The 19,013-nt window shown below is 34.5% G+C and overlaps 1 protein-coding gene across 1 annotated transcript; it reads right to left on the reverse strand.

The window, feature by feature from the left end:
• Positions 1-1,688: 1,688 nt before the first annotated feature.
• Positions 1,689-11,907, reverse strand: LOC116163317 (ras GTPase-activating protein-binding protein 2). Its single transcript, XM_031477200.1, has 8 exons — positions 11,720-11,907; positions 11,361-11,460; positions 9,071-9,371; positions 8,683-8,962; positions 8,362-8,577; positions 8,187-8,308; positions 7,685-8,134; positions 1,689-3,013 (listed from the first exon to the last, which is right to left on the reverse strand). Exons 2-8 carry the CDS (start codon positions 11,456-11,458, stop codon positions 2,738-2,740), a joined length of 1,743 nt encoding a protein of 580 aa, XP_031333060.1. The 5' UTR covers positions 11,459-11,460; positions 11,720-11,907; the 3' UTR covers positions 1,689-2,737.
• Positions 11,908-19,013: the final 7,106 nt, after the last annotated feature.

The raw sequence follows: 19,013 nt of genomic DNA on the forward strand, positions 1-19,013 counted from the left end.
GCGCCAATTTCAAATTTCATAACCTATAACTCGAAAATAGGGTTAAAATTTTATTAAACCATTATTGTGTGCAATTACCATATGTAAACACGACCACGCACCATTCGGAAACTTCACCCAGACTTCTATTCGCTTCATGCAGGTTCATATTCACCACATTGGCCCCATTCCACCTGCCGACTCCTATCACTATTGTCTGATCCTGTGATGTCTTTAGATAAGTATACTAGCTGGCCGAGGCCCACCCTCCCAAGACCAATCGCCGCCGAAGCGTTTCTTACCTGTTGACTATATCGCTTCGATTCCCCTACTAGCATCTTCACCGATCAGCGACGACAATTTGAATCTTCCCTTTTTTGTGCCCTCAACATTGTTTTCGGCACACAAGGATTCGGGACCTGCAGTCAATGGCCTACTTGAATGATTTCACTGCCAACTCAAATCAGCGCTCACATGCCACCCAGTGCGTTCTGGTTCAAGGTACTCCGTATCGTTCTGCTTGGAAACTGTAGCATTTTCACGGAGAACTTTCGAGCTTCCTCAGCGGAGTTTGTTTACGGTTACACCCTTCAACTTCGAAGGCAAACTTTGTAACGATTTAGAAACTTAAATTGCAATTGAAATAATATACCTATAGGGATTATATCTTGAATATAACATGAAATTGGATAAGTTCGCATCAGCTATAATATAAAGTGATACATTACAAATGTTCAAAGAAACACAATTAAATTAAAGACATTTACTGATTTTAAAATAAAATTAACATTGTCGAGTTGGAAATCTTTTAGGTGTTAAGTGACCCCCATATAACTTCGTGCCCCCATCATGCTTGCGTGCATCCAAATCAATGCAGTCATAGCGGTTAAAATGACGAGAACACAACCTTGTTTTTACATCATCGAATTCCGATAGTTCACATGCTTGCAGTCACCGATTCTTGTTGCTGCACCTCGACCTCTTTCGAGAGAAGTTCACCAATTTCGGAGATCTCGATGGAAAACACATTGTGATGCAGTTACCAATTTACAGCGTTCCGAATTTTAAAGTCAAATAAAAATGTTATTATCCATTTTTGTAAATAAATAATATATATGCACAATTGTAAGCTGCCTAAGTATCTTTCTTCTATATTAAAACTGCCAAGGCAAAACACAGGAGAGAGGAAAATGCCATTTTTCAAGACCAACAAGACGCCATTAAAACTAAATCGGCCCACCGATTGACTTTCGAACAACGTTGCCAAACTTCTCAGCATGGCTTGTAATTATAGACGGCTGTGTTATAGCCAACACGCGTTTATGCCATTGTGCTGTATCTCTTAGTATGGGTACTCTTTGGTATAACTTCAAATAAATCGATTATGTAGTGGCCCATCAGGCAACTGCTGTATCGCCCGACTGACCAGTCCGCCTCTGCTAGTTTGCATGAGAAAGCTTTACTTCTAAGTTGTCCTCTAGGATAAGTTAGACTCATTAGTTAGGAATTTTTTTAATAATCACAGTTACTATTTAGATGAACAAAATACTAATATTTTTATTGTAACAGTTTTTAGTTGCAATATCTTACAAAAATTATACAAACATACGTTAAAAAAAACGACACATCTGAATTTAGTGGTACTACTTGCGAAGGTAAATAAGTACAATAGTCAGGTAACCTTAAATTTTGTCAAAAAACATTACTTTGAGCATATAAAACTAAGAACAAAGATATAAAAAAACATTCAGACTAGCAAGACAAGAGAAAAGACCTCTAGTTTAGGCATACAATGAAATTTACTAATGAAGTTATCACGAACTATAAATATACTATAAATTAAAAAATTATTATAAATTAAATTTCTACAAGAAAACTTATATATTCACCTGACTTTTAAAAATGCTATTGACAACTTTAGCAAAGAACTCACTTTTACCTTATTAAGGATTAAGAAACATCTAAAAAAAATGAAAATTCCTTGAACATTAAACTAAAGTGAAACTAAATAGTATTCCTGTAAAATCAGTTCGAATTATTATAGATGATCTATACCAACTTCAATTTAGGAAGACCTACAGTTAACAGTAATGGTCCTTGCTAATATGAAACTAGCTGCTTAAAAGAATGTTACTTTACGTAGGTACTACAGAATGCGCCAAGAACACAATCGTGCATGCTGCGTAGTTATGAAATAAAAAAAACCAAAAGTGCCTACCTTGTACTTTTATATTTCTCGTTTGGTATTAAAAAAAGCCATAAAAACAAACTAAAATATGTACGAAACTGAAGCAACAAATCAGTAATTGTATAAGTTATAAAATAGAAAATGTAAAATAAGCACACCACAAATATGCGGCAGCCGTATTAATACACAAACTATTCCAGAATAACAAGGTGTCACTTGTAGCAAAATTTGCAAGAAAAAGTAATTTTCGCTGAAATTTAAAACTAATACACAGCCCGTATTTGAAATCAACTAACATATTTACTACTTATCACACTTCCTTTTTGAAATTAAAAGTACGGTAAACTAATACAAAGAAAACAGTTTGCATAGAAATACACTGCCACCATACAATGTTCACTGTTGGCACAAATATTGTAACAAATATCACTAGATAAAGTGATAACACGATACTGGTTCATAACATTTCATTCACTCACGAACTAGACTGATAAAAAAAGTTTGTTGATGCCTGTTGTGACAGCACTGCAGATGAATGAAACAATTATTCTTGTAGGTAAATGTAAATAGCTAGCGGCGATTATTGTACGCGGTGTTGTTGCCACGATTTTGTGGTGGCCTGTTGAAACTGTTGGGACGACCTGGGGGACCACCCACAGGTCCATTACCACCTCCGCCACCACGTGGTGGACCTGGACGTCGTTGTTGCCCATTATCGCGAGGCCTCATCCCACCCATATTATCTGATGGCGGCCGATTGCCATACGGTACCCTGTCCTTTATTTTCTTTTCTTCCACATTTAGCATGACAGCTTTTTCTGAATTTTTCTCTGGATAGTATATGGGCTGTAACAAAAATTTTTTTCAGGCGATTTCTAACAAAAAGGCACACGGATTTTAAGTGTATGAAATTTGCATACTAAATTGTTGAAGGTCAATATTTATGGTAGAGGGTCATTTATACTTGAATTTTACATTAGATTGCGTTTTGTTTTTTTCCTATACTGCACGATTTTTCATTTTGTTTCGTCAAATGGATATGTATTTTTTTAATGTAATTGAACTGGGAATAGTAAAACCAAAAATTTGTTATATGTTTAAAACGGCACATCCTGGTCCTGCAACCAAGCAATACAGGAAAAAATATGCTGCTGATATTTTACTATTTATTTATCAAGCGTGATCATACTTTTTTGGAAAAGTACGCAGAGAATGTGGAAACCATTTGCAAATACTTCTACAAATCAAAAAGTTTATTCCGATTGGCCCAAAAACAGGTGAATAAATAAAGTTTAAAGAAAGTGCTCAAGGCGTGTTTCCTTTGGGAACTATGTCGTAACTCAACATACTCTTTCTTTCAAAGACCATAAGACCTAACTGTACTATCTAGATTTTTGAATATTCTGATTCTTTGCCTGAATTTTTCGCACATCTCGTCCTGTCAAAAGTTCGCTGTTGTTTTCAATTCAGTTTCCTCGAATCTTATACAGGGTCATTCTTGACGAGCGTCAGTTAGAAAGATATGGAAAACCTTTGAAAATGAAAATAAACTTCTAAGACCCTTGGTCTTGACTCTTGGCACATGATGAATTGAACTAAAATATTTTCAAGATGGCGCCACTTCCGGAAGTAGCCATCAACTTTGTTATTTTAAATAGGGACCCCCTACATTTTCGGATTCTACGTCGAATTTGGAGTACAACGATACCCCATAGTTGACCCTTTGCTCCAAGGGTTTCGTCGATATTCAAGTTTTTATGTCAAAAGTATAAGTATAAGTACAAGCAGCGAAAATTTGACTTTTAAACATTATCAAAATAAAAACAAAAGAATAACATCAAGCGACTTAATTTTTTTATTAATTTGCCACAAGAAGTAACTAAAACATGGAATATCTCGGAAACCGTTTGAAGCAGCTTTTCACATTTTGTTTCAAATTAAAGGTCTGGGAAAAAGGAAAACAACGGTGAAGAACAAAATGGGGGGTGCCATTAAAAAAAATGGAGTTACCGAAATTTAAAAATTTAAAAGTTGAGAGCTTTGAAAAAGAGACGTAGTCTCACTTTTTTAGACGGTTTCGTGTACCATAAGAAAATTCGATTTTTCCTTAATAAATCATTGAAAACGGTTTTGTAATATCTCTCACCGTTTTCGAATAATAAATTTTTAAAATGACCCCCGCAAATTCAATTTTTGCCATAAAAAAAAGTTGAATATCGACGAAACCCTTGGAGCAAAGGGTCAACTATGGGGTATCGTTGTACTCCAAATTCGAGGTAGAATCCGAAAATGTAGAAAAAATAGGGGGTCCCTATTTAAAATAACAAAGTTGATGGCTACTTCCGGTATTTCCGAAAGTGGCGCCATCTTGAAAATATTTTAGTTCAATTCATCATGTGCCAAGACCCTTAAAGAACTTAAGGGTCTTATCAGTTTATTTTCATTTTCAAAGGTTTTCGATATCTTTCTAACTGACGCTCGTCAAGAATGACCCTGTATAAGTAGGTACTTATATTTGGGGAAAAAAATGTTTGTTTTGGTTCTGTATTTCCGTACATGAATAATACCAGAATAAATGAATTGCATATAATCAGTTCACTACCATAGTTATTTACATAAAAGTCAGGAAAATGATACATTACTGGAAATATTGAAGTACGAGGCCCCAGGGACAGAGTACTTTAATTTCCGAGTCAGGGAATGTCATTTTACTGACGAGTTTTGCATTAAATTTTTCATTATAGACATTTGGAAATGTCACAAATGCGGTCGGTAAAGTGATAGATGCGGTCAGTAAAGTGATAGGTGCCGCCAGTAAAGTGACAAGAGGCAGGAAACGTAGTCTGCTCTGCCTCTGTCATGGAAAGTTAAATTTCTAGATAGAAAGTAGCCATGAAAATGAAGGTTTCGGGACGATTTTGGATAATAGTACATTATATATCAAGAGAGAGAAGTCGACTATTATTGCCTGAGCACCAAGATTACATCTCGAGGCGCTTGCGCCGAGGGGTGTAAGGTGCGAAGGCAATAATAGACTTCTTTACCGTGGTATATATACTATTTTTTTCACTACTAGTACTTGAAGTCCTCGAAATTAACATATTATATTGATAAGAAAGTGAACGGTTGGACAGAATTTTTTGTTTATTAATGTAACATGTCAATCAAGTACGTGGAAGTACAAGTCAAACAGGCCACATTTTGTTCTGTCATTAAAATATTTTCAAAGACTATTCAATTCATCTAACATTTGTCACATTTCGACCAGTGAAATGTCGAGATTTCAAATTGTTGAGCCAATGGGAACGAATTATAGTGACAATTTCACGTGTGGTATTTCAGCGATAATTTCACGTGTGGTATTTCAGCGACAATTCAATGCGATTATTCAATGACATTTGTCAAACTTCCACCAGTGAAATGATGCGAAATTTTGTCGTATTAACCGGAACATTCTTCTTAGTTTGTTAATCAATTTCGACAACCGACTTATCACCACATCTTTTAATTTAATCACTCATAACGAATTAGCTTGGAGCACAAAAGTTCGAATAGAACAGAGACTTGTTATAACTAGACCGCGCGTAACGTAGATTTTACTATAAACGCCTGTTGTCAATATAGGATAGGCAACCAACTGTTCATTGCGGGGCAGACGTACGTTCTGCAGCTTGCTTTAGCCATGTTTATTCTAAATTTTAGTAGCAAAAAGAGATAACATACAGCTGTTAACTGTTTTAATCGAATTTATTGGTATTTTATTTGAAGTAAATTGATATATAACTGCCTTACTCTAGTCCTAGTTTGATTTATATGTGTATTTTGGTGGTGAACACGTATGGGAAAATATACTCTTAAAACTAAAGTTGTAAGTAGTAAGATATGATTATTTAGCGGATATTGATTCAATATATTCCTATCCAAAAACCCAAATGGGCTGTAACTGTTATTTATTTTTCTTAGACTGCTGATAACCATTTTGTTTACAACGCGGTGTGGTGTGGATTGAATGAAAAACCTGAACACACAGCAATTTGGCAAATTTTTAATGCATCGCTTGATACGTGCAACAATCCTCCACGATTTTTTCTAGTTAAAAGCTTTGAATGACTCTCTGATGCGAATATCGCATCTGCACATATGGAACATTTAACAGACTTACCTATTTTTCTTGTAACAAAACCTGAAATATACTTAGTACCAGTAAGTACTTAGTTACGTCTATACCTAATAGACAAATAGGTACTGCCGTTGTCTTGCTGGTAAAGGATGTCGAATAATAGTTCTACGTTATTTTAATGAATGGGAAAGTCGAAAACGCTCGGTATTGCATTATTGTTTAACACCTTCGTAGGTACCTTTCTAAAATCGGCTTCATTCCCCGCAAAATGCATTATGGTGGGAGTAACTTTTTCTCTTCGAATGGCTCTGATCCATTGGCCCTTTAAACTTTTATCCGTTGAAAATCAGCGTATTATTTAAAAATTTATCGACAGAGTACATGTTGATAGGCACAAGTTAACCTAAGTTTATTGGTTTATTCTCAACAGAAATTTATCTGTTCACTAATTCGAGCTAATCACGAGAATGATTAATGAACGGAACATCTAAAATATCAGCTTATTTCATTATATTGCATATCATCTCAGCGATTTTTGCCCCGCGGTGCATTGTGTGTTGCATACTGTGTCGACAACACCTTAGATACGTTAAGCGCAGTCTAGTTATAGCAAGTCTCTGGAATAGAATCAATAGCAAAATGAAAAGCAACTTCCATAATTTATTTTGATGTTTATTGTTGTCATGGAAATAATTCGCGTGGGTAATTATGCTTAATTTTTCTTTTGATTCATTGAATAGTCCTCCGAATACCATTCGTAGTCGAAGTATTTGTAGATTATTTTTGAGCTGCTGCTCCACTCATGCTAGTTACGCTTTTTAATAGCATTCGTGACAGCACCTCAAAAATATTCGACAATACTTCGACTACTTATGGTATTATATATGAGTAATTTCGTTCGAATTTGTTCAAAATGTGAAAATTTTAGGTATGTAATTTCTCTGGAAATGGCGGATGGTGGCAATTATTCATTTTAGAGAACTTGTCTAAACGTTTATTGAGCGAAATTTCGGGTTGTGTTTTCTAAGAGTGACAGCGTGACAGTTCTCATCATTGACTACTATACGTCTTTCGCTATAAAAACCGGTGCACGTCATTGATTTATGAATCAATTTCAGACAAGTTTTCTATAGATTTCGCACACTTGTTTTTTTTTGTACATGTTGCAGTGTTGCAGCATATGTCTAAAATTGATACACAAATCAATGATGTGCAACGGTTTCTATAGCGAAAGACGTATAGTTAATAATTTCCACATTATTAACCACTTTGAACAAATGACGAGAAAACCTACTTTACAAGTGGAAAAAAGGTTAATAATCATGGCATCAGACGATAGTAGTGAAAAAAAAATGTAACAATTTTTTCATTGTTGCAAATATTATTACTTTACTCACTTTTGCGGCTAAACAAGCTTGCACTGCCTGTTGATTTTCATATGTAATAAAGCCGTAATTCGGCGGTGCTCGCACTCCAGGTGTTGTAGCTTTTGCGTTTGGTTTACTGTGAATTCGTAAATCCACAATTTGTCCAAATGCGGAGAATATGTCACGTAATTCATCCTCTGTGGCAATATGGGGAACATTTCCAAGGAAAAGTTGATGATTATCCCCAAAGGAGTTTCCGTGTCCTTGCGAGCGTCGCCGATCATCGTAATTCACAGCATTATCAGTATCCATAAACGTTTTTCCTCCAGATGTAGAACGAGAGTCCTGCCTTGGTGGACGAGGCTGATTATTTCGAGGTCCACGATTGGAATTTAGTCGCTGTCCTGAAGTATTCTGATTTCCCATTTGAGGAGAGGTTATTGATTGATCGCGAGCGTCATATCGAGTCTGTGGTAAAGGCTGCAACGAAAATCGTCAATTTTCTAAAATCTCCGCGGAAATCATAACTTACTGGGGACAAAGACTTTGGTGGATTGTTATATCCACCGCTAGATGGGATAACATTTGCTGAAAAGTTTGTAGTGCCCCCAGACTTCACGAGCGTCGCGTAAGTTTTTGGTTCATTTGATAAAGCTGCAAGAAATTGATTTTTAAACCAAAATTGCAATACTTATCAAAATGCTAACCAATGTCCTGATTTAGATCAGCAGCTTCCATAGAATCTTGTACAGATAAGTAATTATTATCTAATGAAACATCTACAGCTGGTTCTTCAATGGTAGATTGCGGATTTTCCTCAGGTGGCAATAAGGGACTTGATGGTGGTAATGTTGGTTGCATGTTTACCATTGGATTTCCAATATTTTGACCTTGTACGGGCGTTACATGTGGCAATTGCCCACCTATAAATAAACATTGTTAAATTTTATAGTTCCCAATAGCAAGCCAGAAATCAAATTAATATTTCTGAGAGTGGTGGTTTAATGATTTTAATAATTTTAAAATACCTTGTAAAGCATTGATATCATCAGGATGAAGACTTCCATTTACAGTAGCAATAACAGGTTGAGGAGGGATAACATGAGTAATGTTAGTCGGCTGTTGCGCATGATGGTGAGATACAGGAGGCATATTGGGTTGTAAAGGAGCACTGTTAGGGTTATAATAAGACATGGGTTGTTGGGCGATTTGAGAAACCTCATTCATGATAGGACGTTCCTGCACCAAGTCATCCTCATTTTCGGAACGGGATTCCGGTTCACATTCATCATCAGAAACAATTTCATCCTAGCAAATAACGTAAAACTTTAATACTATTAATCAAAATAACATCAAATGCCGATTAAACAATATATCAAGAATTGGATGTAATTGAAATTGTAATGTAGTACATACCTGATACCGAAAAATATCATTATGCACGTAATACTTTCTCGGACTTTGAGCAGCCAAAACAAAAGTTTGCGTAAAACGTCTCATCGGTTGACCTGCATTCGACAATTCCCCAGTGACTTGTACCACAACTCCGTTACCCAATGTTGCTTGAGCATCAACCTGAGTAATTTTCGCATGGCAGTCACGAAAGTTCAGTTGCTGAATCTTTTGGTGTATCTGCTTTTGACCAATCATGGGACTGGTCTCACGGTTGGGAGGGTCAAGACCACCATGCACGAACGAAGACTGATTGTTGTAAAAGCTGAAATAAAAGTATGAAATAATGAATAGAATAGAAGACTAAAGGTAGGTAGCGAAACAAACTTTATTGTTTTAATATATACAATAAATGTTACTACATATGTGATAATATATCTAGTCTTATATGAAACCTGTCAATTTATTTTATTTTTCGTTTTATTTAATATACACTTTATTTATTCCACTAAATGGTAACTCATGCCTTGATGCTTATCAGTTTTGTATGTTCGCCCCATCATGTCGTTTGTTTTTTATTACACCCTTGTATCACATACAACATGGTGCACGGTAAGTAGGAACATAGGGATTTAACATGGTAAATTAGTTTTATGCAAAGGCCCGAAATGCCAAACCAGCTAGTACTCTGAACTAAAGGTCGGGCAAACATTTATCACGATCAGAACCCAGTGGTCAGATCAGAACTTTTTCAATTCTCAGAATTTCAGGCTTGAATCCCTACTTCTACCCCTCTCAGATTCAATTTTTTTCAGACATATTCAGCTGTATACGCAGAGGGTTTAACAAAAACGGGCACTACCGCCACTATTTATAATTAATTTTAGAAATTTTTTTTAAGTGACATGTTATAATTACATACTTGCACCTAGACTTGGACTGATTGTTGTAAGATGCAAAGGACTTAAAAACAGGTCAGGTATACCATGAAAACAGTCTGTAAAAACAGATATTTTAACCAAATTTATCCTGCCAACCATTTTCAATTTGCCAGTAAGTAGAACGAATGAAATTTTATTCTTGTTTAAACTTTGAAAATTATCCAAATCACTTGATTTATCACCACTCATCAGTGTTTATGCAATGCCTAAGGAAATAATGTTATTGTGTTTAAAATTAGATTAGATAACAAAACAAGATACTTTTGAAGAATCATATACTTATGATTTTCAGGAAAGGAATTTTCCTATCACTATGAAATGTTATTGTTGACAAAACACAGTTTCACAATTATTGTCTGCAGTGAAATATCAAAAATAAACAAAATGTCTATGAAACCATGACAGCCGCATGTAACTACCCTTCACCACCTCCCCAGCGACACACAAGCAAACCCAAAAATTGTAACGACTAATTTAAAACTTTCATTAATTTTTGAAGAATGTTGGAAATCTGCAAATGTTCAGAAACATTTAGAAAAATTGAGGCAATATGCAGTAAGTATATGTTGAAAATATTTCAGAAATGGTTGGAAAATACAAAAGAAATTGTGGGAATATTTTTAAAATGTCTACAAACAAAAATGTAGTATACACTAATGGCCATTTGCACCGACAAATTTAAGCTAATCTTAGCTTAAAATCTATGACAACATTATGGTGACAATGGTTGTCATGGATTTTAAGCTTAAGCTAAGTTCAGCTTAAGTTTGTCGGTGCAAACAGTCATTAGTAGAATATCCACCATTTTGAAAATTTCGTGCACAATCTTTCAAAAATGTTTCCGAGATGACAGGAATGCTTCGGGAAATCTTTTGGAATAGTTGAAAGTTCTTCAAAATTATGTGAAGGATTACAAATAGGTACATGCAGTAAGGAACCCCCATTATTATTAAAACATACATTGCTATTAAAATCAGTTATCTAATGATGAAATAAAGTACTACTCCTGCATGTACTTAGTGTAAAGCTGGCACTAGAATTGGTCATATTTTATAGCTTTGCAATATCACAAACCTACATGTTACTTAAGCTTAGGTGAAATGAAACAAATTAACATTTAAGTTTATTAGTGTGTAGTCATTAGTGAAATGTCCCATTGATCAATGAGATCATTCTATAGGCCCTTAATTTTACTAACAGCATTGTTACATCCAGCGTTACTGACAATGAACACCTGGAAGGTTCCACCAAACTACAAAGAGCATAGAAAGTAAAAACAAGTATCAACAATCGTACCAAATACTAATGTAAATTGGCCCATGCACCAATGTCCAAGTTTCAATAGGAGTAGTCTAAAAATGAGCAATACGTACCGGTGTAAATGCGTGGGGGCTTCATTGAGTAAAGTGTAATACTGTCGTACAAATTCTCGTCCTACACTCTGGGGCGATGGGGGAGCCTCCATGACCATTCCTAGCACAAAATAAATATATTACAAAATTAGTACAAACCACGATTTATAGAAGGAATAGCTTTCTTATATCAGATAAACTTCAAATAAATAGATCATTTCTGAAGAAATAAAAGAACCTTGTAATTGTTGCAACGAAATGCGGTAAGGATTGATAACCTACAAAAGAACTTTATTTTGTAACTTTCATAATGTGCCGCAAAAATAATACGCATTTTGCGGAAGAAACGTTTAGTGTTAAATAGTATTAAACACGCTTACCTGCGAGGTATTTTACTACGTTGATAATAAATTGCCAATAATCAGAAGATTAACCTTAAAGCAATGAAGTTTTCGCTTTTGAATTGTATTGAAATTTGAGAAATTTCGAGCTTTTTGTGAATGCTGAGACGGGTGGACAACTTGATACATTCAAGAATGATAGGTAAAAGTAGTTTGTTTTATTGTCGCAACAATTGTTGGCGCTGGGATAGGAGGCGCCATTATAATCTCGACCCCCTCGTTTCGCGACGAGATTAAACCTTCCGTAAGTCATTTGGAATGTAAACGATTTTGGTACAGCAAACTGCAAAGGTCGGTTTACACCATGTTGTTTACTGTTTCTTAGCCGCAAATGGAAATGTGCATATACCAATATAAATGTTGCAATCAAAATTAAACATCGATTATAGAAATTATTATTTACTTTAATGTAGCATATGCAGCAATCAAAACAAGAAATGTCTACACATTCACGGTTATTCTGAACATTTGTGTATTTATTGTACTTGTACAATGTTCGGAGGAAACGTTTTCAATATTGAAAATCATCAATACCCCATAATTGAACCGTTTTCAACATTGTAATAAAATGATATTCAACAGTTTATTGAAAATTATGAAGTTTACAACCACCAGCAAAATATTTGTGATATCAATATTTGGAGCGGTTTTGGGGTTAAGAGTTTAGGACAGTTCATTTGTTGAGTTGTTTTTATTTTTGATCTCAGTTAAAAATTATAATTGATCATACGCACTTTTGCTTTTTTTTCTTCACATTCATTCAGTGTTAGTTGTAGAAAATTTAATTAGATCATAAAATCAATTCGGAATCAATTCGTTCGTCACTGATAAACTCCCAATTGATATATGTATCAAAGACCGCAACTGAAAAGTCTGGAATGTTTGTAAAAATATTGTCCAGGCATGATTGCATAGTTAGTAGTGCTCTCAAAAACGGACTGCTTCAACCCAAACGTTAGAAAAATGTTACATAGCTGGTGCGCGTTTTCGTCTTTAGTATTGAATTTGACGTTAAAATCGCCAGTAATAATGATTAATTTTCGAAAATTTAAAGTTTCTAACATATGCAGTAATTGCTCCATAAATATATCGAAGTCTCCGCTGGGTGAACGATAAATAGACACAATCCCAATGTTATGATATTTTAAACCTACCACTTCAAAATTAACTTCCTTCGATAAGCCCAACAAATTCAAAAGTGTACATTTATAAGAATTTTTGATGAGAATGCAAACCCCACCGTGTATTTTACTCGAACGGCAAAAACTCGTTACAACACGATATCCTTGAATACTCAACACATCAATTTCCTCTTTTCTTAGCCAGTGCTCGTTTATACATAGAACGTCATAGCATTGAATTTATAGATGAATTTATAACTATCAGAAGCGCAGGTTAAATGGCAGGATATGTGACTGTTTTCAATAGTTTAAATTACAAGACGTAGATGTCTCTACCATCGAGAAAGATGAATAATAATGTCAGTTTTTTACCTTTGTTAATTATTATACAGGAATCTGTAATGAACCCACTATCTCGATTTGTAATTGTTGTATACAGAATTCTAGATACCCAAGAAACGTACTTATAAGGCATTTATGTGGCACACAGGATGTTGAATGACGTAAGATAAACATTCTTCCTTTCATGAATCGTGACCTTACTTAACATTCCTTAAGGAAGATTGAATTACATTTGAACAGGAAAGCAAAAATACGCAGGCATCCTTGATCACTGTAACAGAAATTAAATGTACCTACCTATCTATTCTTAATTTTTGTGTGTGTCGGTTAAACCGTTGCCACCGGTTAAACTACCTAGGACAGGGGTCGGCAACCTATTGAAACGGAAGAGCTAAAAATTACAATTTACAAAATTTCCCAATTCTTAAAGAGCCACAAATAATTTTTGATTCAATATTATAGTTTTTGGCTATATACAGGGTCCTGCAACAGTCCGTCGGTTTTTCCTACATAGCTGATAGATACCTGGTAAAAATATTGGTGGTTGCGGATCTACAGAAATTATTTTTGAATGTACAGGGTGTTCCATTTTTACGATGTCAATTAATAACTGATCTTTTTAAATAGAACATCCTGAATATTTGGTTGTTTCAATGCCGTTTGTTCAAAGTGCTATAACTATTCTTTTTCAAATGGAACTACCACTATTTTATTTCGCTATTCGCTTTTGTCTTCTCTTAAATGTTTATAAGGGGTGCCCTGTGCTTAAACTCCGCAGTGTTTAGGTTATTCAATATTTTTCACAAAAGTACCTACTCATTAATTAATTACGTGTTTATACATCGGAGTAGGCTGGCTATAATAAAAAAAACAAAAGAATACCAGAAAGTAAACAAGTGTCAAAAATTAGATAATTATTTGCTGCAAGTATACTTTTGATACAAAATAAGATTAATTAAAAAGGCGAATTTCGAACAAATGAACTAATTTCTTTAGATAAATACGGAGAGCCGCAACTTTATAGGTATCAAAAGAGCCGCAGGTTGCCGACCCCTGATCTAGGATCACACGTCACACCTGGCAATTTTGATACAAAATAAAAAGGTCGTTAACCTCTTTTCTTTTAAATTCTGACGTTTGAAATTTGTTCTCAATGGTTAATCGATAACTTATCGATAATTATCGATTAATAGATAGTCAATCGATAAATTTAAAAAAAATGGTCGACCGGTCAACAAAAAAAGAATTTTTTGCGCATGGGATTTACACAATATATATTCTGACTATAATAAGCAAAAATAAATAAAAAGTGCGATTAAGACATCGAAAATATTTGCTTTTACAAAAGTTACAGCGATTTGATTGAAAGCTTTCAGGGGCGAAAATTAAAGCTGGAATCTTTGTTTTCCCTAAAAAAAAAAGAAAAATGGAGGGTGATATTTTTCCGCGGTTACTTAGCAAAGAGGAAAAAAAATCCTGGAACAGTTTTAAGGCAATAGTCCATGGTTTCCCGTTCAGTGTTTCCTGGGAAACCATAGAGCTGAAAATTATGACGAGCTGACAGGATTTGGTTTTGTATCATGGGGTATAGAATGTCTCTAAAGAATAAAGATGCACAGGTTACATTCTCATTTAGATCAATTTAAGGATAATATGGGAGCTTATTTGGAATAAGGACAACACTTTCTCGAGACAATGGAACTTAGGCACCTTCCCAAGACCAGGAAGTTGGAAGCATGATGGAAGATCAGATTCAGTTGAACATGACAAAAACAGCAAAACTGTTCCATTTTTAAACATTTAGACTCTAAGATAAACAAATTATAAATGTAGAAACGTTACCATTTAATAAATCATGCCTATGTAAGTAGGATTCTATAGGTATTCTTATTTTTTGGTTTTTTGCATTTTTTTCACACAAAAACAAATACATAACCATTTTTTGTTCTAATTCTTATTTGTGGCTATAGAAGCAATAAAAATAAGGTATATATGTCCCATGCGCAAAAATGCTGTAGACCGGTGTAATTTATCGAAAATGTTAAAGGATTGGTCGATAAACCTATAATTACCGATAATCTATCGATTAATCTCACAACTAAACTATTAAGATAGATAATTATCGAGAGAATTTTTATACGACATAAACTTTTCAATGTTTAGGTATACCAGTTTACTTCCAACAAAAGCGATGTAAGAGCATTGTTGAGTTGTCATATGATCACAATTCACAACCTACTGCTGTACTCATTTTTGAGGATTATCGTCCACTTGATCACCTTTGATTTCAGACAACTTGAGCATCAAAAGATCCTGTTTTATTTAAATTATCTCTCGCAATATCAATACCAAAAAAACAAAAATGTTAGCGAGTGTACGCATGGATGATGTAATATATCGATTGAGAATATATATCGATGAGATTTATGAAAAAGTATCGATAGTTTTCTCTTGATAATTTCCGCTACTTATTTATTAATCGATAAATATCAGAGATAGACAATTTTCGTGGCAATAATAATCGATTATTATCAGCAGCTAACAATCATTATTAATTATTTTCAAAAGTTATCGATAATTATAAAAAGTTATCGATAATTATCAAACGTTATCTTTCATTATCGAAAATTAGCCTTACGATTTATCGATAATTGTCGATTATTATCGAAAGTTAACGATAAGTGATTAAAGTTATCGATAATTATCGATAGTTATCAATTAATGATTAATCGATAATTATCAGACTGAACAGACTTATCGATAAATCGATAACAATTTCATTTATCGCTCAGCTCTAGTAGGTATACGAATTCACGTAAACTGGGACCGATTTATTTGTGCACAATGCTGCATGGTTATAAAAAAAGCTGATTCGCGAAATTTAGTTATCAAATGTGAATGTGGAAATGATGTAGCTGCCTGCTTGCAACGGACAATATTTTGCCTTAAAATTTTTTTTGATCGTTTTTTAATAACAAAATCTCCCGCTTTCAGTAAAAATGTGGAACCTGCCTATTTTACTGCCTGTGAATAGAATGTATGAAATTGCATTCCTTCAAGGACAAGGACTGCAAGCTTCGTTCGTCTAAATGTATTATTATTTACATTACAAATTTACGCAATGCTTCTTAAGGGATCTATTTTTAGAACATTCCAATCCTATTTATAAAACCATTCCAATGATAACACAAAAAACATCCGGAGTTCCTGACATCTGACGATTAAAAAGGAAAATATTCGAAAGGTCAAAATAAATGGTTTGTAATGCTGCCATCTAATGTCAATGTAACGCTCCACTTTCGATCGCCCACGGACTTTCAAACGCTCGAACTGCTCCTAGCGGCGGCCAGTTGGCACATGGTCACAAACTGTTATATGGGATCCGCGCTTCTGATAGTTATAAATTCAATGGTCATAGTCATGACTCATGAGCCTGCGCTATTGATTCTAGTTCCAAACACTTGTTTCTCAGACATTGTACATTTCTATGCATAATATTTAGTGAATCATTGCAATTTTGTATTACTCTATTAGGTGACATTTTTTTTAATTTGGCGGTAGAGATTGATGAGTAAGAATAATAATAATAATATGTATTTCGTGTTTGTAATACAAGTAGTATTTTACACTTGTCAAAACAAAAACATTTAAAAACACACTTACAATTACATATTAAAATGATTGCAAGACATGAATTCTTCAATTGAGTAAAACGCTTTGCTAATCAATACTGGTTTGAGTTTTTTCTTGAATTCATTCAAAGGTGCAATTCTGAGCAGTGCTCGGAATGGAAATTTTCGCGAGCCGGAACGCAAGCATCACAGCCCATCAGGAGTACGGGGGGGGGGGGGGTTGGTAACATAGAAAACACGTACATAACAATAACGAGAAAACGTTACAAAAATTAAATGTTTCATTTTTATTGTTTCTCTTGGGTAGGAGACCAGTGGATACTAATGGGTTACGTGTGCTGGTATGATCTGAAGGACGTATGATCGTTTCCATGTGATTTTTATCGCATTAATTACAAATAATCTAATAATATGTAGGGTTCTGTAAAATTTCTTTGTGTGCAGGCGGAGAGAATCTGACGCTGCGGGCCCTTTACGAAAAGGAACAGTGTACAAATATTTTCGACGAAATGGAACGATATTGTAATATCTTATTACCAACCGGAACAGCGTTCCGGCTCGTTCCGGTCAATTCCGAGCCCTGATTCTGAGACACAGAGGGAGGTGATTATACATTTTAGGTCCGTAGTAGTTCATGGTGTTTCGACTCTTGTTTAGACGTAGACGTTTTAAATTTAATAAATAACTACCTTCTAAACATGTTTGCCAATTCCTTAAGTAAAAAACATTAAAAACTTAAAGCGCCCAATTTAAACTGTCTGCAGTTCTTTTCGATCACCCGATATACCCGAGGCCAGTGGTAATTCTAATAATCTTCGTTGAAGTTTGAAAAGTAATTTGGCATTACTAGAAAAACCCCAAGCTGTAATCGCATATGACATGTGCGTTGCAATCAGACCACTTTGTTAGAGACGTATTGTTTTAAGTTTCTTATTAAATAAATGTTCTTCGATATTTTATGTGAAACATATTGCGGAGTTACACTTATAAGTAGTGGCGGGCGGTTTGCCTTCTTAAGTCTAAAAAATTACGATTATTGGTAAAAGTATAATTATGTTGATTTGAAGATTTGACGATTTTATTTATTACAACGGGAATTGACTCTATACAGTTCAGTTTAATATACGAGATCTCTTGCAAAAGGTAAGTGCACATTCGCACTTTTGCACGTCTATCTGCAAATTCATGAAAAAAAGAATCATTTTCAAAACTAGTTGTAGGTACAAATAACTGTTTTGAAATAATCCTATATATACCTAATTATCATGTCCAGTGGCGCCTTGATTAGAGTATACGCTATATGTCCAAAAAATGCTAGAGAGTATACGGCGTATATGGAGTATACCCTATGGGAACACCACTGATTGCAATTATTTTTGGTCATAGTATAACATTTAGAAAATGCCCTCTAGCGCCTTTATTTTGAACCCGACGTAAAAGTGTAGAACCCTCTCATCAAGACATCTCTTTTTTGTAATTAACATTTTTCAATCTATGCAGCTATGCTTACTTTTAGAGAAAAGTGCAAATTTAGAAAAATAAAATAAATAGTTTAACTTTTCAATTCAAAACTTCTCAAAAACAAAGGAACTCACAAAATTTGTAATGAACTTTTTTGTAAAGTTTTTTTAAGCCATTTTGACCAGTGTATGCGAAAAACATTAAAAAAATTTTGTTCAAGCTGTTTATTGCTCATTTGTACTTTCGACACCCTTAACAACCATGAAGATGGTTACCGATCAAAACCAAAATAGGACGTTTTCGATTCCCCATACCACCCTATATATGCACCCCAAATTTCGTCCAAATCGGTTAAAGGGTTTTTTAGTTATCGTGATTCGGGGTAACAAAAAACGAACCACATACACACACACCCACACACAGGTGTCAAGCTAAAAATCACTTTTTTGGGGTCTGTGTGCTTTAAAACGTCCAGAAAACGCAATATTGGCATATCGAAAATTTATCACGATTACAATACTTTCCTTTATACATATTTCGTATGTAGTCGGAAAGTAAAATTTTATTTGTATTTTACATAAGTTATCAACTGATTTAGCTTTTTAGAATCGTTATCAAACGTCAGAATACACCAAACAAATATTTAAAAAGATAATCCACTTGAAAACTAACGTGCATGTAAGCCGGCCTTTACAGCAGTTCAGATTCCAAACCTAA

The sequence above is a fragment of the Photinus pyralis genome, unplaced genomic scaffold, assembly GCF_008802855.1.
Source record: "Photinus pyralis isolate 1611_PpyrPB1 unplaced genomic scaffold, Ppyr1.3 Ppyr1.4_LG2, whole genome shotgun sequence".
NCBI classification, from domain to species: domain Eukaryota; kingdom Metazoa; phylum Arthropoda; class Insecta; order Coleoptera; family Lampyridae; genus Photinus; species Photinus pyralis.